The sequence below is a fragment of the Sphaerodactylus townsendi genome, linkage group LG11 (assembly GCF_021028975.2).
Source record: "Sphaerodactylus townsendi isolate TG3544 linkage group LG11, MPM_Stown_v2.3, whole genome shotgun sequence".
Taxonomy (NCBI): Eukaryota; Metazoa; Chordata; class Lepidosauria; order Squamata; family Sphaerodactylidae; genus Sphaerodactylus; species Sphaerodactylus townsendi.
Genome location: NC_059435.1, coordinates 26,439,401 through 26,463,153, shown reverse-complemented (window position 1 = coordinate 26,463,153; position 23,753 = coordinate 26,439,401). Strand labels below are relative to the sequence as shown.

At 41.9% G+C, this 23,753-nt stretch overlaps 1 protein-coding gene across 5 annotated transcripts in view; it reads right to left on the bottom strand.

Moving 5' to 3' along the window:
* The window catches only part of LOC125440814 (myosin VIIA and Rab interacting protein), a 357,602-nt gene that overhangs the window by 25,393 nt on the left and 308,456 nt on the right, over nucleotides 1–23,753 (bottom strand). For all 5 annotated transcript variants that reach the window (XM_048510830.1, XM_048510828.1, XM_048510827.1 and 2 more), the window contains exons 5-10: nucleotides 22,381–22,464; nucleotides 18,962–19,059; nucleotides 17,203–17,283; nucleotides 15,978–16,121; nucleotides 4,169–4,346; nucleotides 104–759 (exon numbers count right to left, since the gene is read on the bottom strand). In XM_048510830.1, coding sequence (XP_048366787.1) covers nucleotides 104–759; nucleotides 4,169–4,346; nucleotides 15,978–16,121; nucleotides 17,203–17,283; nucleotides 18,962–19,059; nucleotides 22,381–22,464 — 1,241 coding nt within the window. The remainder of the gene's footprint in view (nucleotides 1–103; nucleotides 760–4,168; nucleotides 4,347–15,977; nucleotides 16,122–17,202; nucleotides 17,284–18,961; nucleotides 19,060–22,380; nucleotides 22,465–23,753) is intronic.

Sequence of the window (23,753 nt, the reverse complement as noted above, 5' to 3'; positions counted from 1 at the left end):
TATGGCTGAATATGCTTAGAGCACCATGATATCTTTATGCAGCTGGACAGAGATTTAGTTTTATTTTGCAAACAGCACATCGAATGACTGAAATTCTAATTACCTGACTTGTGCTCAAATTCTTCTTGAGGGTTTTTGAACGATTTTTGCCTTTGCATAAGTCTTCAGAAAGAGCCTTGCCTTTTTTCCACCTCCTCGATCTCTTTTCTAAGTCATAATAGGCTTCCTCGCTTTCACTGCTGTCTGAATAGTCTAAACTGGCAGTCTGTGGATTAAAATTTACATCTAGCTCTCCGTGTAATTGTGCTTTTTCTCCTCTGGGTTTATCGTGACGTGTCCTCCTTTGTGTCCAAGGAAGATGACTGGATCCTCCAGCATCCCTTGAAGAGCCAACAGACGATGTTTCAGAATCAGAACACATTGTCTCAGTGTTGGTAAATAGTCCAGATGAAGGGGAAGTCACAGGCTGGTGCAGGTCATTGCTGTAAGCCCACTCCAAGTTGCAGTGGGGATCGACGCAATGCTGTTCTTCGGACAATGGCTTGGGCCTTCGCTGTAGCTTGTTCAATGCCACATTCCAGTCATAGTCGCCTTCACTATCTGACCCCATCTCATCGTAAACAGACACGACACTAGATTCGCTCTCCAGGACTCTGAATACCTGGCTCTTTGGCTTGGCGATCATTCGAGGGCGAGGCAAAGCGATATTTTGCAAGGCCACCCAGTTCCCATCTGTGCTTTGTAAAACAGATGGAAGAGCTATGAAGATGCAAGAAAAATAATATGTTATTCAACAATTAATTGCTTAATTTTTTAATTACTGCCTTAAACTCATAGGTATATTTCTCAATTGCTGGAAGTGGGGGAGAGGATTTTAGAAAGGAATTTACTATTCTGTATCTCATATGTTCTAAGGAAATAATATTTCTAAGAGATTTCAATCTGGGTCATAAAGATCTAACAACAAAATGACTTAGCAGGCTTTGACCCAGTGAGTTTGTCTTCAAGGTATGAAAATTATGGAGGCCATTGGAGATAAGCAAATATTACACTGTTATATCCATCAGTAGAATGTTAATTTCCTTAAAGTTAAACTGGCAATGAGAACACACTGGCTTGGGAACATTTTGGATTCACCTAGAATTTCATGGATGCTCATACTAGCGGATACCTGGGTTCTTCTGCAATCTTCTGATTAGTTATCACCTGCACAGTATTGTTGTTAATTATTTTGCATGTTTCAGATTAGGCTTGGTGATTCAGTATGTTTACATGTTTTAGATTAGGCTTGGTGATTCATTTCCCAATACAACAACCCAGCCTTGTAGAGCTGATAAAGCCAAATATGATTTGGTTTTATAGGCTTTTGGAGATGGGTGGGGAAGAGAGAGATCCCCCTTCCATCTCCATCCCCAAACCCTCCTGGGCTTGGGAGATGAAGTGGGGAGGGATGAAACAAGAGAGCAGCTTTGGGGCTTGGACAATAGGGGTTGGAGGAGAGAGAGTGAAATCCCCCATGCAGGGCATCCCCCCCCCCCCACCGTTCAAGCCCCAAAGGGCTCGGACAGTAGAGGCGGGAGCAGAAATGGCCTGATCCTCCATGCGGGGGTAAGCAGCCCCACCATGCAAGATTGCCCCTCACCCAGTGGTGGGAATCAAATGATTTAACAACTGGTTCCAGTGGTGGGATTCAAATAATTTAACAACTGGTTGTTTACAAGCACAATTTTCACAACCAGTTCTGCTGAAGTGGTGCGAACCTGATGAATCCCACCACTGCCCTCATCCCTCTGCTGTCCAAGCCCTTCAAGGATTGGGCAGGAGAGGTGGAGGGCAGCGGGTCAGATCCTGCATGCGTGGCTGATGTAGATCAGCCCTGCTTGCAGATTTGTTTCCTTTTGGTATATCTCAAGTCCTGTGTGCGTTGAGAAGAGCGAGGGGGGAAGTTCTCTCCCCTCACAGTTCCCGCTCCCCACCCATGGAGGAGATGGAGAAAACTAAAAAAATTCAGGTTCGTATTTTTTTAACTTGAATGTTTTCAGTAAGAGCAGAAGAAAGCTGATGGATATTGGGTCTATTTGCCTTTACCGATTTTAAAAAAAAGATTTTGGAATTTATTGATAGTTTCTATTGGTGCTCAAGCCTTCTGCAGATCCCTAGAATTAAATGAAGTTGTGCTCCCTTCTTATATCCAAAGAACTTGAGTCAATTCTTTATTCTGTGTCCATTTGCGAACAGGTGTATGCATGTTTCTGTGTGTAACTAGCACATCAGTTGACCTACACTTTCCTATATGCACCTGCTGTCTTTGCAAGCCAATTAAAGTTGCCAGAAATAAACATCTATTAGGTGTTTCGTGAGCTTCCAATCTAGTAATGGAAAGAACCTCCTTTTCCATCTACAGTTCCTGACACAGAAGTAATCCTTGTGCAGAAACCCGCTTGGATCACCACTGCAGGATCAAGTACGATTTTCATTGTACATAGACGTGTTACTTCACAGATAGAATCAACACTTCAGGCTGCAATTCAACATGATCATAAGTAGAAAATCTCATTAATGTCAAATTTGACTGTTACAAGATCTTGAAAATACAGGTTAAACTAGTACCTTTGTGTGTCATAGTCTTAAATTGCCTTTCATGCATAATGAATTAAATCTGTCATTTGATATATTGGTAGGTAAAAAGATGAGTTTGAGTTTCCAGACATTGAACGCTCATACACTTCTAAAATTCAGGATAATGATTTTCATTTGCTCTTGTTTTATGCTCACTATAGCATTTAATTATGGACTAAATATATATATCTTTAAAAACTACAGTTTTCTTCTGGAAACATTTCCTCCTGGAGCATAAACATTACTAAAGTTGAAAATGCTAACAAGATAGGAATAAGAAGGTTTTTTTTATTTTTAATTGTATATTTATTTAAATAAACATGGTCTAGTTATACTTCAAACAGCTGCTTAATTCAAACACTGAATAGTGCTCTAGGAACATAGTTCCTCCACACTGAACAGGTTGAGAACTTTTCCAAAACTAACATTGCAATCCTAAACAGATTTACATCCCATTAAGCCCACTTATTTCAGTGGATTTAGAAGGCTAGACCTCTGCTGAGGAATGAACTGCAAGTCCGAAATCCTGAGACCAATTATGCAAGAGTAAGCCCCACTGAATGAAATGGAACTTACTTTGGAGTAAATATGCACAGAATTACCCTGTTAATCTTTTGAAGTAATCAATGCTTGACTTGTTAAATTCATACAAGCATGGTCTGCTAGTGTTTATTCCACACATACAATATTTGCACAAATTGCCTTCTCGTATTAAAATATCTATTTATTAGATATTTATTTATTAGATAGATCGAATCAAGGCCAAAAGCTAAAATGACTAAACTGAGGCTATCATACTTTGGTCACATAATGAGAAGATAAGAGTCACTGGGAAAAATAATAATGCTAGAAAAAGTTGAAAGCAGCAGGTAACAAGGAAGACGTAATATAAGATGGATTGACTCTATAAAGCCAGGCATGACCCTCAGTTTGCAAGGCTGTTAAAAGTGGGACATTTTGGAGGCCATTAATTCATAACGTTGCCGCAAGTTGGAAGTGACTTGATGGCACTCAACGCACTCAATTAGACAGAGCTACTAAGATTCAACAAGAAGCATATGCATGCAGGAAAAGTATGCATCCCAAGCTAGATAAGGAATTACATGAGTCAACAGATACTGCATCCATGCACGATTTTCTGATCAAGCTACACAGGAGAAATAATTACCACTGGTAAATCATTTAGACTTGGCCTGTGTAAGATGCATGTCTGTGAAATATGATTCCCTCTTGGCAATAGAATCTAATATTCCTGTCTTGTTTGCAAACACTTTCACATGAGCAAACACTTTCAACCAAGCAAAGATATTCAGGATGTCCAAACTTATACTGAATCATGACCTTTCCCAGAAATGCTAGTCACTTCTTCCCTCCCAAAGACACGTGGCCATGTCAAGCAGAAAATTCAGAATCAATAACAGTTTAATTGGGTGGTGGTTTATTGTTCTTCAGGGATTAAAGGCCAGGAAAAAGTGGCTTTTCTAGCAGTCTGCTTAAATTACATCTACTTCCATACAGAACAATTATGTCAGGTATTATAATCCTTTACTTGGTTCATTTAATTGGTCCACACTCTTCCAGCTGGGTAATGCGGATAAACTGTGCTCTTTTTGTTTCCTGATGGAGCCTTTTGGTTGCCTCCAAAGACTCTCCGCCACAGAAGATGTGAGGTCGGGATCTCTGCCTGATGCATCTTCATTCGTCAGCGAGAATGCAGACTGAGATCTCTGTGGAAATAATTTTTTTACAAAAGCTTTAGTTGAAGCCAACGAATGAAAATAATGTCCGCTGCTTTGGTTCCCACCGTGGTGAAAGGTTTACAAATGAAGTAAATAAATGATAAATATAACTAGGTCTCACTTGCGAGAGAGTTCCACGAGGCTAGATCCATTTAGAATCAGTATTAACAACTCAAAATGCTGAAGGTATATAACAGTGGTTCTCAACCTGTGGGTCACGACCCTTTGGGGGTCGAACGACCCTTTCACAGGGGTTGCCTAAGACTCTCTGCATCAGTGTTCTCCATCTGTAAAATAGATAAATGTTAGGGTTGGGGGTCACCACAACATGAGGAACTGTACTAAAGGGTTGAGGCATTAGGAAGGTTGAGAACCACTGGTATATAAGAAGAGTAATCAAATCATGTCCATTAACAGAGGAAAATAGAGGATTATGTAATGGTGGATTTGCTAGCGAGGCATTTTAACTTGAATTGCTTGTTTTAGCATTCAAGTCTCTTAAATAGTTACTGCATATGATTTCTGAAGATACTCTTCTGCACTTCACTGAAGTGGTATGATTATTCCTAAGATATATTCAAACGATCACTTCAAGTGAGGCAGTTATCCCCTAATTGGCAATTATTGCATATTGCTCAAGTGACCACTGGAAGCCCTCATTCAAAGGATGGTTGCCATGAGCAAATTATATCCCACTGATTAATCAATTTTGAAATAATCACATTTCTTCCTTGTAATGAACTGTATGCTTTTAAAAAGTACAATAGGGGAGTATTGATTTTAGAGACTTCTGTAGATTTCATTTTTGAGGCTCTTGTGCTTTTTTGACTTCACTGACCTTTTATTGGCATGACACCAAAAACCTGACCTAGAACTGTCCTAGAAACTGTAGCGCTAGTGCTTTTAGCAGAATCAGCAGGAATGCTCAGGGGAATTTGGGGATTTACCCACCCCAGTCCCAATTTTCTACCTCTGAGGAACAAGGAGTAGGATACAAAATGGCAGTGACATTGGTGTCCGAGGGTGGAATTTTTTTTGTGCGAGTCCATTTACCAATAATACACACTACTCAATTGCTGGGGTAATAAATTGGCCATAGCCATTTTATTGAGCAGAAGTGTGCGACAGCTCAGCAGGGTGGATGCCTCATCCCGAGCTTCATTCTATTGCAGGGCTCTGCCAGGCGGACGCTCCTGGCCAGAGATGTTCCCCTTCAGCCCGGTTCCACAGGGGCGGTCGCCTCTTGCCGCTGTTGCCGTTCCCACGGAGAAGGAATCGCTCCCTAGCTCCCTTCCCTTCCCTTCCAGAGTCAAACTGCCAATCATCAGGGCTATGACCAGGGGCATAATGCCCATTGGGAAAGGTGGCAGCTGCCCAGGGCACCACTTTGTGGGGGGCATCAAAATGCAGGTTAAGGTTTTGGGTATTTGTAGTGGTTTTCCATTTAGTGGTTTTCCATTTTTGGCCTGCAGTGGGAGCAGTTTTTAGGCTAGCGGCACCAAAATTTCAGCGTATCATCAGGAGACTGTCCTTATGCTACCCCCCAAGTTTGGTGAGGTTTGGTTCAGGGAGTCCAAAGACTCTCAAAAGGGGTGCCCTCATCCCCCATTGTTTCCAATGGGAGCTAATAGGAGATGGAGGCTACAGTTTTGAGGGTCCATAACTTTGGCCCCCCTGAACCAAACTGCACCAAACCTGGGGGGTATCATTATGGCAGTCTCCTGATGAGACCATGAAAGTTTTGAGACTGTGCCTTCAGAAATGTGCCCCGCCCCCAGCCTGCAACCCCCATTGACAGAAGAAAACTCAGTGCAGAACAAAAATTCTTGGGCAAATTTCTGGGATTTCTGGGATGTTCCTGCAGGGGGTGCATTTTTGGATGTATCAGCACCAAAATTTCAGGATATCATCTGGAGACTGTCCTGATGCAGTTTGATTCAGGGGGTCCATAACTCAAAAGGGTAGCCTCCATCTCCTTAGCAAGCAAAAGGGGATGGGGCACCCCCTTTGGGAGTCCATAAATTTGGACTCCTTGAACCAAACCTCACCAAACCTGGGGGGTAGCATAAGGACAGTCTCCTGATGATACACTGAAATTTTGGTACTGATATGTCTAAAAATGCACCCCCTGCAGGCACCAATTTCCTGGTGCAAAAAAATTTGGTCATGGTAGAGTGGCCACCCAACTCAGGTTTTGCCCAGGGCTACAAAATAAGCATGCATTAACATAAAAAATTTAGGGAGAGGTGGGTGGGCAAATCGTAAGCCGACGAGCACATGGCCTGGGACAAAGGAGGGGAAGCTGCTTTAAAGTCTCGCTCACCCCTCCTTTCCTCTGGTGACGCTAGTCCTTCTCTAGCATGGCTCCTTCTCCCTTCCGCCCCTCCTTTAATGGGGGGCATCACTGGCCTCGCTCCTCCCCATCCCGAGCAGCAATCGTGCCTAGTGGTGATTCACAAGCATCTTTCTGGGAATTTCCCCTGGTTTCTATAATAAAGACCACAGAGACTACGGACGGCTGCCTAGTAGGACATTCTGGGAATGACATCATGTATCCCCCAGTCTCCTGGTATTCGCCAATGCCATAAACTCAGAAAAGTAGAACAGGTTACTAAGCAATTGAGTAGACCTCTAATTTTGTCCTGCATGGATGCAAAAGGGTGACCTGCATGGATGCAATTATTTATTTAGGACATTTGTATGCCACCTCTCCAGACCTGCTTGAAACAACTAACAACTAAAACCATAAAATGAAACCAGTCAAGTCAATGAAACAAATTGTACAATAAACAAGTCAAGCTATACCAGGAGTCGGGAACCCGCGGCTTGTGAGCCGCATGCGGCTCTTCCGCCGCTGTTCTGCGGCTCCATGAGCCGAGCCGCCGGGGCCCATCTTCACCCGCCCTGCAAGGAGCAGGGCGGGCGCTTCACTCGCCCGGCGGCCGGCCAGGCCGAGCCGCCGGGCCCATCTACGCCTGCCCTGCAGGCGGGGGGGGGTGGTGGTGAGCGGGCGGGGGGGGGCTCGAGCGAGCAAGTGGGCGGGGGAGCGGGGGAGGGGGAGCCAAATGGCTCTTTGAGGGGAAAAGGTTCCCGACCCCTGAGCTATACCAATGTCTAGTGCATAATTTACCCAAATTTTAACCTTTTTACCGGTTAGATATGTTAGGATGAGTGCTGTGGGGAGTGGTTTTATGTACATTACTTTTATATTAATGTTTTTATTTGTTATCTTTTTTTACTCTGCTGTGAGTGGCCTGTGAGACATAACAAAGACTGAACTGAAGTCAAGCCAGTAGAATAACGAGATAAAATCATATCAATAAAAACATGCCAGTAACAATACTCCAGGTCAATTTTTAAAAGCCAGAGCATAAAAACACCTAAAAATAAACACACCAGTCTGAAATGTTGTTAATAAAGCAGTTCCCAGACTAAGGCCCCTTCCGCACGGGCGGAATATTGCGCCCTGGGGACGGCGTTAGCCATTCGCACAGGGGGCGCAGCTGCTTCGCAGCCACGCCGCCCTCGCTCCGCCCGACCGGCGCGAAGCCGCAGTTTTCCGACCTCGCTTGGGAAGCGAGGTTTTCGGAAAACAGCGGCTTGGAGCCGCTGCCGCTCCAAGGCGCCCTCCCCCCTTCCGTCCTCTACCTACCTGTCCTGCGGCCCTCCGGTGCGTCGCCGAGGCCTGGGGACACGCCCCCTCTGCCCTGCGGCTCCTGAGCGGTCGCGCAGGGCAGGGGGGTCATGTCCCCTGGCCTCAGCGACGCGCCAGAGGGCTGCAGGACAGGAGGGTCGCCTTGACGATGGCGCAGCTCTGCGCCATCGTCCCAGCCGGTTCTGGGACCGTTCATGCAAACGGTCCCAGAGGGGTCGGGTCGGCGTGGGATACGCCGACCCGACCCCTTCCGCGTCCGTGCGGAAACGGCGTAAGAGCAGACTATAAAAGAAATGTTAAAATCCCCTGTTCGTTAGAAGCATGGGTAAAGAAAAATACTTTGGTCTGGCACCTAAAGAAAAGTAAGCTAAGTCAGGAAAAGGTGATCCTTCCAGAGCCCTGAGCCCAAGTTATACATGAGTGCTTGAAGCAGTTATAAGGTGTTAGTTCAAATAGAGTTGGATGATAGCGATTGAGTGAACTTGCAAGAAACTGAGGTTAATGATATTTGGAAGATATCAGAGATAAATTTCTATTATTTTTTATAGTCTGGATAGCTGGAGGCATCAAGATCATTTTTTTTGTAGGTGACCCAAATACTCAAGCATTAGTGAACCCAAGCTCTTCAGTTATTTATTGCATTGAGATACTGGCTAACATGGTATCCATAATGTCTCATAGCAATCTTTCATGTCAGATTGCAGCTCACATGGGACCATTTTACAGTTCCAGTTTGAATGCTCTGGGAGAGAAAGGCTGCATTCTACCCTTGCAGAATTTAGACAGATTTAAGAATATGACTTTTCAGTCAATTGAGTATTTTGAAAAGGTCATACTGAAAATCAAGATCTAAAGTCAATCTCTTGATCACATAGTTGGAAAGTGGGGGGGTAACTATGTAACTCTCATGTTGTAATAAATAAAATGTTAGGTTTAGAAAATAAACAATAATGTGAGAGGTGATTGGCATACAATGCTACCATGTTCTGTTGATTCTGCTCTTCTAAATTTTTTAATTAATTTATTTATTTATATTTTAGGCTTTTATACCGCCCCATCCCCGGAGGGCTCTGGGCGGTGTACAGCAGATAAAACAAGAAGATAAATCATAGGGATTTGAACAAGGCTTCCCCGATGCTACATCTGTGACATTTCAAAGGAAGTCAGAAAAGTTTTGACATTATTAGTGGGATTTCTGAGGAACATATGACACAACACTAATACCTGGTCCAGTAGAAAATCACAAAACACTATCTACAACTCTGTAGATGTAGAACTTCTTAGCTTCCAGTCTACCATGTTCAAAACCAACCAATGTGTTGGGAAAAATTAAGAACTCTTCTGAAGTTCCTTATGCAAAAATGTACCCGACAGAGTCTAAAGATTATGGAAACACCTTTCAAGCTCAATTCATTACTTATGGTAGTATAAATTTTCATGCTCTGTGGACACATTCCTGAAAATTGAAGAATACCCACACAGCAGGCATTTTAGTGATGCTTTATATTGGCAATCTGTGTTTTAAATTTATAGTAATTTTTTCGCAGTTGATTATAAGTCATTTAAAGTTCCTGTTGGGTCTTAAATAGAAAAACGAACAAATAAATAATGCACCAGGAATTGAAATTATGGTAAGGGCTGATAGTCACTCGTTCTAAATGGTACATTTTTGACACAGTTGCATCTATGGCTACATTTCATATATTCAGCAAGGCATCAGTTTTCTGAACTTGCAACAAAAACAAATGTAAAGACAACTTCAAAAATAATCCATCCAAAATGAAGTTATTTTTGCAAACCCTTTCCTCTTTGATTCATTTATTTCAAATATTTACTGTAATAAACAGCTATCTCAGCAGGTGGCAGTGTAAGCAAACCTATGATTCCCCTTATAAATTGGGGTTCTCAAAATATGCCACAGAAGAGTGGACCAGGCTTACAGGACAATCCTAAACTGAGTTACAGCATCCCAATCCCGTTGACTTCAATGGACTTAAAAGAGTGTAACTCTGCCTAGGATTGCCCTGAAATTTACAGTCTGATAGTCAAGAAAACTGTTTTTGAAAACACCAAACAAAAATGAGGTAAAGCCAAAACAGATATTTCAACTGGCTATGTCCGCTTTTATTCTGAGAAGGCATGCACAGTCATTTCAGTATTTGGCTGGTAGCACTACAGGCAATGTACAAAAGTTATATATGGTGTAATCCTTACAGGAATACTTGCTTAATAATGATGTGTCTAAAAAAGTAGAATTACATATAAAATAAAAAAGGCAGGGAACTTGTACATGGTTGCAACCAGGGCCAGTCTGAGGACTTCGGAATCCCTACACAAGGGTGCCTAAAGTGTTACCTCACATGGAAGAAGGAGAGCACCCCCCCCCCAACTTCTCCATTCCCTCCCCCAACACCACAAAGAGGTGCAACCTGTCCTTCTGCTCTCTACTGGCTGGAAAACACAGAATCTCTACATGAAAAGTCCATGGGGGCCAAGGGCACTTTTTTGATACCATGATCATGTTGGGGGTCAGGCACTGGCGTAATGCCCATTGGGCAAGGTGGGCAGCTGCCCAGGGTATCACCTTGTGGGGGGGCATCAAAATGCTGGGTTCGTTTTGGGGTATTTTAGTGGTTTTCCATTTTTGGCCTGCAGGGGGCGCAGTTTTTAGGCTAGCGGCACCACTATTTCAGCGTATCATCAGGAGACTGTCCTTATGCTACCCCCCCCAAGTTTGGTGCGGTTTGGTTCAGGGGGGCCAAAGTTATGGACCCTCAAAACTGTAGCCCCCATCTCCTATTAGCTCCCATTGGAAACAATGGGGGATGGGGCACCCCCTTTGGGAGTCCATAACTTTGGACTCCTTGAACCAAACCTCACCTGAAAGCTTTGGGGGGGTAGCTATAAGGACAGTCTCCCTGATAATATTCTTAAAACCTGAGTACTGATATGTTTAAAAACTTCACCCCCTGTAGGCACCAATGTCCTGGTGCAAAAAAAATTTGGTTGTGGTGGAGTGGCCGCCCATTGGGGGGGGGGGGCATCCAACTCAGGTTTTGCCCAGGGCTACAGTTTGCCCAGGGCTGCCTCGTTATGCCCCTGGGGTCAGGGGAGGATCAAAATAGGTAAAAGGAACTGATTTGGGTAGGACCCCCAAAATCCACTCTCTTCTGTCTACATGCTCAAAGGTGTGATCAGTCCAAAACACTGTATTTGAGATCTTTCCAAAAGTTAGGCTGATTCCGCATGGGCGAAAAAAAAGCAGTGTGAAACCGGTGTGAAAATGGTGTAAAAGGGTTTATACTGTTTTCACACCGCTGTTTTTGGCCCATGCGGAATCAGCCATAGTAACAGTGTTAAGATCACAGTGAGGGGTGGGCACAGAACCAGAGCAGATAGTGTCCTGTGGATGCTCCCTAATACAGTACTGCAGTAGGAAGACAAGTAGGAGCAAAACAGCCATGTATAAACAGTGCTGGTCTATTCTCTGCATCATTGGTCTCTAATGTCCTGGGCAATTATAAGCCTGGCTATAATTTACCTTTTTTTGGAGGCAAAGTGTTTGAGACAATAATGGCTGGACAGCTTGCCTGAGGCACATGGGTACAGACGACTCCCTGCATGATTTCAATCTAGCTTCATGTCTAAAGCACACTTATATAAAGAGTTTCAGATATTTAAGAAAGCAACAAACCACTGTTCAAGTGTTGTAATCTACATGCCATTTCTGACAAAATAATATTGTACAATGTTACATTTACAGGGCTTTTGAGAGCTACCTTGGTCTCTTAAACAATGCCTATCTAATAATGGCTTTGCCTATCTACCTAATACATTTAAATACATTTTAAAGAAACACAAAACTAAGATGGAAATGACTGAAAAAATATTTGTATAAACTATCAAAGAAGTACACACACACACACAAACACACAGATGAACGACAAAACCAAAGTACTCCAGTTGCCAGATCTCACCTGGACACCATGAAAAGAGATAAACTGGCCATGCAGAAGCCTAAATAAATATCAAAAGTTGGAAGTACTCCAGTTGCCAGATGTTCAGCTGGACTCCACATCAGGAGATATGCTGGTCACGTGTAAACATAAATAGATATCAGAACTGCTAACCTGGGTAAGTTAAACACTTTCAACCTCCGTCTTCAGAGGATGAAGCATCAAAATTCTCCAACCAAATGCATCTAAGCATAATGGCTGAAGCATCCTCAGTAATTAGCAGGGAAAGAAAAGAAAATGACTAAGGATGCTTTATCCATTATGCTTAGATGCATTTGGTTGGAGAATTTTGATGCTTCATCCTCTGAAGTTACACTTTAGGGCTAGATGCCTTGATAACTTCTGTATATAATTGTGGCGGAAGAAGACTGAGGTTGAAAGTGCTTAACTTACCCGGGTTACCACTACTGATATCTACTGATGTTTACATGTGGTCAGCATATGTCCTGACGTAGCATCCAGTGGAACATCTGGCAACTAGAGTACTTCAAGGCAGCCTCTATCATCAGAGCAACAAGCATCCAATATATCGATGAAGGACAAACATTCTATCCATTTAAGTGGATTTGATTACCGGAGGTCTGCTTGATGCTTACAATTGAATAGCAAGGTTCTCACTGAAGGGATATTATTGATACAGAGACTTATCTTTTGTGCATATTTTAGGATCCCTTTTTTTTGTCTTGTTCATGTATTGCATTATTGTTTCCATTGTTGATATTTGGGTCATTGGATATAGTGTTTTTAATTATTTCTATTAAAGTTTATGGTTTTATTGCTGCTTGTTTGAGCCAGGCAGATACATTTTTTCTTTGCTTCTGCTGGGGGCCCAGGGAGAGGTAGGCGCAGAGGGTACGTGGCTGCAAGGCTGCCTCCTGGCCAAATGGGAAGCTTCACTTATGGAAGTGTCAGCCCTGCTGGGCCCTGCTTGCTCCTGGGGGGAAGGGTAGGGGGACTAGCTGAATGAGCCACCCACATGACAGTTGAAAGTGGCACCTGGGGCATCTGGTCCCTTTGACCTCCCCTAGAAACACCATTGGATTAAGGATTTTAGGGGGGCTTCTGTCTGCTGTGTGAGCCCCGAGACATGATCTACCCCTTCTGCACATGCAGAATAATGCACTTAGGCCTAATAATGCACATGCAGAAGAGGCCTAAGAGACATTATTTCAGTGCACTTCGCAGCTGTGCGGAATAGCAAAATCCACTTGCAAACAATTGTGAAAGTGGATTGAAAGTGCATTATTCTGCATTTGCAGAAGAGGCCTAAGAGACATCATGTTGGCTGCTCACTTGCTCTTACGCAAAATGAAGTAGGTTGACTGCCTGGCTTCTCAGGCTCCCAGAGCCACTAAGGCTTTGACCCTTTAATGACAATGGATTGGGCCTTACAGCATTTGCAATTATAACAGGGAAAAGAGGTCCCCTTAGCCACCAGAAAAGCTAGACCAGAGACCATGAGATTTGAATCTACAAAAAGCCATGTACAATGGAAGGCATTCAAGTGAGTCTACCCTTCTACCATTTTCCACTAGCAGATAAGGTAAATGGATCCAACCCAGTGGGCACAGAACAGCAGAGATTTGAAGAAAGCTGTTTAACAATTACAAAGCACAGAGATTCTCGCTTTTTAAAAAAGATTTTTATCTAAAAACCTTTTATAGCAATGTTAGACATTAGAGAAACCAGATCAGTTTTAAAGTTCACTGTTATAGCCTGTAATATATTTTGTTCCATTATGTTGTCACATCTTATCTGACACTGTTTTAGAACTGATTACATAAAAGTCAAGCAGAGTTGAAATAGCTTCTGAAGTTTGCACATAAAACTGAAATATCATTTTCCATTTACAAATATTCACATTTTGTTAAGTTTATTGAATGCAAGCTTTGTTTTATAATTCCGTTCCATAGCCAAAGGCATTAAAATGCCCATTGATGTAAATGAGCCTATTATTCAACACAAATTCTTATGCTATGTTAGTTTGCTATATCAGGGTTATGAGGAGTAAAGCAGCTGAACATATAGCTCAAATTTCATATGCTAATGTAGTCCTTGTAAAAAGCTCAATGTGCACTTATTTCCAGACTAAAAAGCCCGACCTCTAATGGATTTTACTATAGGAAATAAATGTGTGGAACAAATAAACAATTTATAAACAAGCTGGCTACAGATAAGAACTGCCTTTCTTCCAATAAGGGTTTTCAAAGCAAGAGACGTTCGGATGTGGTTTGCCAGTGCCTGTCTCCATGCCATGCCCCTGCCATTTCCTGGAGGTCCACTATCCAAATACTTGCCAGGGTTGAGGCTAAGGGTTTGTTATTGGCACAAGGTCATCAGCAAGCTTCCATGGCAGAGTGGGAACAGGCACGTTGCTCTGTACCCTAATCAATCATGCCTGGGAAGAAAGCGGCCAAGTGAAGAAGGGGAAGCTGTTGTGTATGCCCCATAGCAGCAGCAAGGGCAGGGGGGGAGCCTAGAGGCCCAGCAAGCCCAATTCAGTTCCTTGCTCGGGGCAGGGGGCAAAAAATGCGCCCCTCAAGTGGTATGTTTTAGTGGCACCGTGACCTGGGGCATCAGCATCCTCTGCCCCCCCACAGTATACCAGTGTACACCCCTGCCTCAATGAGGCAGTCTCCTAGCATGACAGATTAACATTTAGACTTTTAAATTTCAAGATGACTGATACATACCCTCCCCAATTATTTTCTTGCCATGCTCCTGCCACTTCACAACTTTCCACCCTTTACTGAAATGGTGAGCCTGATACAAACTTGCTCATATACAGCAGTGTTTACTGAAGCAGAATTGGTTTGCGTGGTCCATAAAAAGACTTGCACACCCATCCGAAGTGAACATATTCATCAAAACAATAAACTGAATTCATCAAAGGGCTATAAAAAAATCAATAATGCACATTCCTAAAACAGTCTAAAACAGTCTGTCATAAAGCAGTATAAAACCTGTAACACAATGCAAAACCTAGGTTGAAGTCATATGCCCACTTATGCCCTGATGAACCAACAATAATTTAATAGTAGGATCCAAAGAACTACTTCATGTGCACAAAACATAGGAATATAATTATAACTGCCACCTAATCTAATGTATAAATGTCTGTTTTTCTGAAGAAACAAAAACTTCTTAGGTTGTTTTTTTTTAGCCCAGAAGTCACATCATTAGCTGCAACAATAAGGACTACTAATATAGGAGAAGCAGGGACTCAGTCATATTTATCTGTGACAAAACACAACAGGTATCTTCTGACTTAAGTTCCCATAAGTAAATATTTTGTTCCCATAAATCTTCCTCGTCTTAATTTTCTGTTATCATAGAATACTAAGTAATTTTGTCATTGGAAGGAGTAATAAATGTGCACTGCAAGTGAACACACAAGCACTCAAACAGTACTTTGTCAATTAGAGCCATCATGCAGAAATGAGCAATCTATGAAAATCCGGAATGTGTGGAATCGAGCCCCTGCTTTGGGCAAACATTCAGGGAGGATCTCATTGGGGGATAAAAATGTTTACTTGTATCTACTAAAGGCTGTCATCTTTCCCAGTATCAGCCCAGTATCAGTACCTGAGAAAAGCTGTATTCTTAGGCTGATTCCACCTGTGCCAAAAACAGAAGTGAGAAAACGGTGTGAAAATGGTGTAAAAGGGTTTATACTGTTTTCACACCACTGTTTTTGGCCCATGCGGAATCAGCCCTTGATTCGAATACAAAAGCTGCAGGGCTGCTTCAACTTTTTTGCCACACTCTGTTCAGTTTTGACTCCTCGTTCATGAGCAAAATGAAGACACACAAAACGGTGCTCCCCTTGGGGGGTTTGCTACCAGCTTCCTATACTTACATCATTTAGCACTTCACCTGATATGCTTATCCTTTTTGTTTCTATACACTAGTTTTCACCAAGCCAAGAAAACAAATTCAGTAGCTCACCCATAATGAGTAAGATCCTCTGCGACTGCCCGGGGAAGTCAGCATGCTTTGATTCGAGGCAGCAGTCCAGCCGCGGCTTCTGGACTGTGGGCATTCAAAACCAGGGTCCACTTGTTCAGTTTTGCTTTTCTGCTTTCTTATAATCTGTAGCCACGTGAAAAAGCAAGCAAGAGGAGAAGCTCAGTGAAAAACTTTACCATCCAAAAGGGACTTCACTGTGCAATCCTAAGCAGAGGCTTAAAACCACCTTGAAAGAATGTTTTTAGGATTTCGGTGTTGGGGCCGTGTCATCAGGTTGCACAACAGATATTTTAAAACCGGCTTTACTTTTGGCTCCAGCCAGCTTAAATTTTTGACAGTCTGCACTCTGAATACTTGTCTAGCATGATCTGAATCCCCAGAATTTGTACAGAAATTGAGAGTTACAAGGACCTAAATATTCTACTATTATTACTTTGCTTCCACTGAAAGTTTATTACATATTATATTTGAAACTTACCTTATGCAAAGAGAAGCTTCTGGGAAATACAGAGAGAAAGCGTGCTAATAATATTAACTGTTTAAGAAACATGATCTCATTTATTAAAAGAGAGTTGTTGGAGGTGCTTTTAAAAAAAGGGTAAAAATGATGACATTTTCTTGAAGAAGACTGATGATGTAAAGCAGGGAAGACAGCTAGCCTCAGACAGTTCTACCATTTTGTATGGCCCTATTCTGGCAGCCCTACCAAATTTTTATCAAGGCGTCGTACGTATTTGCCTATTTTTTCACTTATTAAACAGAACATTATTATTGCTGAAGGCTTTCATGACTAGAATCACTGGAGTGTTGTGGAATTTCCGGGCTGTATAGCCGTGTTCATGCCAGCCACAGATGCAGGCGAAACATCAGGAGGAAATGCTACTGGAACACGGCCATACAGCCCGAAAATCCTACAAACGCTCCAGAACATTATTATATTTAAGTGCTCACTTAGTACAGTAAGGAATCATTGCTGTAAATAAAAAGTGTTCATCTATTATCATAAAAACATAATAAGTTGTGAAAAAAATGTAAATCAAATGTGTTACATCACTTTAGGATAACAAGGTTGTAAAGGCTATGGACATTTATGTAGGAATAAGCCCACTAAACATAACATGATTTATTTCTGAGTAAATATTAACTTTTAAAAATACTAATCTTTAGTAGCATTTCACCTAGAAGTACAGTTCTTGAATCATACCTTCTGGACAATAGTAGTAGCCAGCTCTTCTATCAGCTCCTCCTTGTGCTCTCGTAAATAACAAGCTTCGTTCTGTTTCTCCTGCACACAGACAATGCACATTAAAATGTTCACTTTTAACTTATAAGCTAAGACTCACAGCAGATGCCACATGCAGAGATCTCTGAGCAGCTCTCCTGCAGTTTTTAAAAAGAGTAATACCTGTGCGGTTCAGGGAACTGGAATCAGGGAGGAAACTCAGCTGTTTCCCTGATGTCATTTCCCAACCATAACTGCTCCCTCACTGATGCCAGGACACGGTTCTGTAGGCGAAACCTGGGTTCTGCAGGATTTGGCTTAGTTCGTAGGGCCTGTAGGACAGGCAAAGGGCCTACATTTGAGGACACTGATGGTTCTATGTCAATTGGCCTCTCCTGCTAGCCCCTCTGAAGGTCTGACCCCCTTGGTTTCCTCTGTCCCCTACTATTCACCCACACGATGACGGGTTTTCTTTTCTGGCACCATTTATTAAGATGGGGTTTTAATTATTATTGTTTTTAAATATGTTTTAATATCTGTGTTTTTAAGTGTTTTTAAGTACGTTTTAATATCTGTATGTTTTAATTGGAGTGAAGTCAACATGATTTCATATGATCTTGGAAGCTAAGTAGGGTTGATACTTGGATGGGAGACCACCAAGTAAGGCTCTACGAAGGAAGGCAGTGGCAAACCAGTTTCTCACATTTTTTTGGCAGCCCCTAGCTGGGATTGCCATAAGGCAGTTGCAAGTTGACAGCATAGCCATACATATAAAAGAAAATACAACACAAAGCTCTAAATTTACCTGAACATTTGGGCCTGATTCACAATTATATTACACTACAATAAACGTGAAGCACTGGCAAGCCCATAACAGTTAGTCCTACCATACCCAAAGTACAGACACACCACGGCCCTGTCTGTAGAGCCCAACTACACACAATAGAGTTTTCTTAGCTACATCCCCTGGACTCAATCAACAGACTTAGTCCAAGACTTCTATGTGCATCTTAGAGAGAGGTTTTAGCATAGGACAGGAGTTGCAGACCCTGCACTGTCCTAGCAAGAGGCCACTCTCAAACCCTCCATTAAGGACTAGGGCAGGGGTAGGGAACCTGCGGCTCTCCAGATGTTCAGGAACTACAATTCCCATCAGCCCCTACCAGAATGGCCAATTGGCCATGCTGACAGAGGCTGATGGGAATTGTAGTTCCTGAACATCTGGAGAGCCGCAGGTTCCCTACCCCTGGACTAGGGAAATGCCGGAAGTAGTATTGTCACAGTACCTCCATCTTCCTGGAAATACAGTGTGCTGGGTTCTCTTCTCAATGGTAGTACTGGGAGGAAGGAGGAGGGGAAGCATAGCTATTGGGCCCTTGTGGTGTTTTCACATTTGCTGAAGAATGCACCTCGAATCTACATTTAATTAACTTTGCAACTGGTTTTGACTGTGTTGAAACAGCAAAATCCACTGGCAAATGACTCCTGAAGTGCACTGAAAAAGAACTGAAAGTGCATTATTCAGTGTGTGTGAACGTATACTTCAAGTCTAAATGGCATGCTATAGAAATAATTCTTGGAAAATACATGACATTGCAGTGCTTTTCAATAATGTGATGGCGTAAGATAAGGTGGTAACATTCTGAACATTTCCCTGCCCGTTTAGCAGGAGCTATCAAGAAATATATTAAGGGGGGGGGATTAAAAAAATTTAAATAATTATTGTCATTAGTTTGTTTACCAAGCTGTCACTGTATGACTCTGTCTTAGAAATAGCTTCTTCTATGGCTTCTTCTGCAACTCGCAATGCCACAGCGAGAGTATCTATCATGCTGTGTCCTAGGCAAAGAGTACAATAAAATAAAAAGACAATATGTAGATAATTAAGGGGGAAGGGAAAATCAGACTCTTTCTTCAAACAATCCATAGTACTCTACCCTCAGCTAAATGCATCAGTTTACGCAATCTGGATCATGGTGTTCCAAAGGGACAATTTACTTGCAGTGAAAACTTATTCAAACAAATTCAGCCATGTGTTATAAAAGACAGAAAGTACATATATTTACAAAAAAATTATTAAAGAACCTTGGGCATTAGTCAATATGACCTGAAAGGAGCTGTTTTTGAAGAAGAGGAAGAGTAGTAGTTTTGATTTATACCCCACCTGTCTCTCCTGTAAGGAGACTCAAGATGGCTTCTCCTCTTCCTTTCCCCAGAACAGACACCTTGTGAGGCAGATGGGGCTGAGAGAGAGCGATTCCGCACATGAGTAAAATAGGTTCGACCCAGTTCCCTGAGAAGGGTACTGACCTAGGTCGAAGTTGCTACGGGAGGTAATTTTTTTATATTACATTTTGTGCAACAATACTGAATGCATTAATATCACACTCACACTACAGAAACAAAACCCACCCCCCAGTAATGATCTGGCTGTATAAAGTAATGAGGCTATTATTGTGTGAGGTAAGATGAATAAAGACGTGTTTTGAACAACTGACCTTATATTTGATGTTCTGGAATGATTACTACTTAAACAATGCAAAAATGCAACAAGGCTATCACCGCAACCACGTGGTATATTTTAACTAATGAGTCAGTTTATAAATGGAAATTTACAATAAATCATGTGTTTTCATACACTTCATATGTACATTTCATCATCCAATATTACATCATATCAGAGATAAGTGCATAATTTCACATACACTATTTTCAATTGTAAGCAATTCAAAGCTTTTTCAGTTACAAGCAATTCAAAACTATGAAAATGTGAGGTGAGGCTGGTTAACCTTCCGGATCAGAATTTTTGCATTGTTTTATGTAGTGCATCCATTCCCCTTTACATTGCATGATGACTGGAATGATTACTAACATGACTACATGCCACTTACAAACAGTTATAACAAAAGTGCTTATTAAAAAATTTCAACTGCCCCTCAATAATATCAGTTTGGAAGCATACATACATAGATAGAAAGTGCTGTTTGCTCCTTTAAATCCCTTCAAATAGGAAAGAATTGGACTCAGCTTGTGCATATTTTGAAGACATCAGCAGCAATTTTATCCATGCTGACAAACTTCAAAACGGGGGGGGGGGGGGGGCTTGTATCTGTACTCTTGAATACAAAATATAACGTATTGTCGAAGGCTTTCACGGCCGGAATCACTTGGGTGCTGTGTGGTTTCCGGGCTGTATGGCCGTGTTCTAGCAGCATTCTCTCCTGACGTTTCGCCTGCATCTGTGGCTGGCATCTTCAGAGGATCTGATGTTGGGAAAGCAAGTGGAGTATATATATCTGTTGGAGTGTCCAGGGTGGGTGGAGAAACATTGTCTGTGAGTAACAAAAGAAGGCAACCAGGTCAATAGTTGGGGGAGGGCATCTGAATAGAAGTATGAGTAACAATGAAGACTATAGCATGGGAGTAACAATGGAGATCGCAAGGTCACTGGTGGGAGCATCTGAATAGAAGTATCCTGGCCTTTGTTTCTTTTGTCTTTGGTCATCCTGTGTTTGTGTGGAGCTGGTTAGACACTGTCTTGACTCTAGTATTTTTCAACACTGGCAGCCAAGTTCTGTTCATTTTCATAGTTTCTTCCTTCCTGTTAAAATTGTCCATGTGCTTATGGATTTCACAGAGAAGCAATTGAAATCCATAAGCACATGGACAATTTTAACAGGAAGGAAGAAACTATAATAATTTCAAGCCTTAACTGCCATCGATAACTACTAGAGTCAAAGACAGTCATCTAATAGCTCAACTCAACTCCCTAGAGATGATATAGACAAAGAGAAACAAAACCAAGATACTATTCAATGCTCCCACCAGCTGTTTACCTTGCGAATTCTCATTGTTATTCCCAATGCTTATAATCTTCGATTGACCACTCATGCACCTAATCAGACTGCCCTCAACTATTCAGTTCTTTGCATCGCCACCCACCCTGGACACTCAACAGATATATATACTCCACTTGCTTTCCCAACATCAGATCCTCTGAAGATGCCAGCCACAGATGCAGGCAAAACATTCGGGAGGAGAATCTTTCTATGCAAATTCTACGACCATACGGCCTGGAAACTCCACAACATAAACAAAATATAACGTTACGATGGTCCTTGCTAATCCCAAAGAACTTTTGTGGGGTACAGTTTTATGTCTCTACAATTCCTGACTCTGTTTTTGAAAAAATGAAGGTGTAATAGAAGAAAAATCCTATTCAACATTAGGAGGTTGCAGCCAGGTTATCCAAAGACAAAAAGTATACAGAAATATGGCTGTGTTAGGCCAGGTTATGGATACCCGAACCCAGAAAAACTCAGAATTCCCTGGAAAAAAATAGGGCCTGCCTTTGATCTCTGGCCTAGTTTTGTTTGTTCTTCTGGCATTTCCTGCAATTTTTGGCAGTTAGATCAAAAACAGCCAACCCAGACCCACATATTGATTCCCATATAAGAAACAACAGATCCCAAATTCAAGAATTTCCAGGCCTGAAAAGCACCCCAAATGGATTTTTTTAAGCAAGGTAAGGGCATTCCTTAAAGTTCAGAACAATGAAAACTGTGCCCTTCCTGAAATCTGGATTCAAAATTACCACATTTCTTTTGATGTGCACACCCGTATTCAATTTTATGTAAGAGAAAATATTTAAGAGAAACCAATTGAAAAGGTTACAAGGGAAGGCCTCCTAAATTGGCTGCAAACCAGAGACTAGAATTTCTTCTGTCACAAAATGAGCCACAAAATCCAGTAACCCACTACAGGATTTGGGAGAAAGGATACTGAGATTACAAGAGCTTTGCAAATAAATCCACAGTTCCTAGCCCATGTTAGCTAGGCTGCCTGCCCTCACAGACCAATGAAAGGCACTTGCCTAGAGAAAACAGAAGCCATTTTCTTCCCAAAACTTCCCTGTTTATGGTGATTCTTACTTGCCTTATATCACAGAAAGGTTCCTTGTACCAGTGGCAAGCACTCCTCTTAGAGGATGGGATCTGTATCATCTAAATTTAGGATTCAAAAAATGTGATCTTCTTCAGACTCTGATGTCATTTGCAAAGACCCTTCTTTGGTCGTAGTTATTTTGTTCAGCAATTTATCTGTAACTGCTTGGTTCTAGTTTTTTTTTTTAAAAAATAGATATAGTTCTAAGAGAATTACCTTCTGTCTGCCTGTAGAATGTAGAATCACTGCCACAAATACTTCCTTCATTTTCTATGGTTCCCTCACAGAAGCTTCCGGCATCTGGTCAAAAAGAACATCATGATCGTTATCATTTTCCAATGTCATATGTAACATCAGGAAGGGAGTATGGGAGAGAGATCCTTCACACAAAGACATGGTGCAGAAAACTGTTTGAAGGCTTAATTATATTCAAAAGCATTTCCTTCAGTGGAAAAATCTCTCACACCAGGCTAATCCTTGTACTCAGACAACATCTGCTCAAGTAAAAGAGAGACTGTGATGTTAACAATAAGGAGAGATTGCTCACAAAAAGCCAATACAGAAGACTAGCTTTGAAGATGACATTCTGGACTTGAAATAGATCATGGATTTTAAAGGGAACCATTTCATTAAAAATGAGACAGTTTAACCTGCTTCTATATCAAAGGGAACAAGAGGACTTATCTTGCAGTCATAGTGAGAAGAGAAAAATGAACATTACCAGTGACAATAAAAGAGGTAAGGTATTTATTCTAAGCTGATATAAACTCTCATAAATCTGAGGGTGGTGGTAGGAAACAGTGCCTTATCCATATGGTTAAGAAGCCAGTTTTCTTCCATTACTCCCAGCATGTTAGTCAGGATGGGGAAGAAAAGGAGTAATCTAACCAGTCAGGAAACAGCCCTGCATACTCCAGGCTGAAAACTACCTTTCCATCTTCCCCATCAATAGCAACGGTTTTTTACTGAAACAGGAGCTAAGAGAATTCCTCTCTCTATACTACTCCTATCTCAACCTCTACCCAAACCCCTGTTATAAGCAAGGCTTGGGTAGGAGAGAGATGTAGAACAAGCAAGAAACAAAATGCCAGCCTCTTTTTTTCAGGGCATCTATCTTATATTCATGATCTGCTCACAAGAAAGGAATAGGGCAATTTTAGCCAACTCTTCTTCCCCCACTCCAACACTCATGATGATCCTGGGATTCTGTGACACGTAGGGGTACTATCTGGGGGACACAGAACTCATCCATGGGTGGGTAAATGTGAGTGTTGCTGCTTATGGAGCACAGTTCTGCTTACACTGCACCTTATCCAACCCATGATTTCTACAAATAAACACATATGAAAAGTGTTACATTGAAATTCAAATCCATGCACATTTTTCAGGAGAGATCTGAAATCAGTGTACTAATTTGATGATTTGATGAGATTGTTGTTGTTGTTGTTGGTGGTGGTGGTGGTGGAGAGGAGAACAGGAATGCTAACAGACTGGTGCACTGGGAATTCTGGATTTTTTAAACTGTAGAAATTAGTTTGGAAAATGTCCATAAAAAAGAATCCATATCAGCCACAATAACAGCCACATAT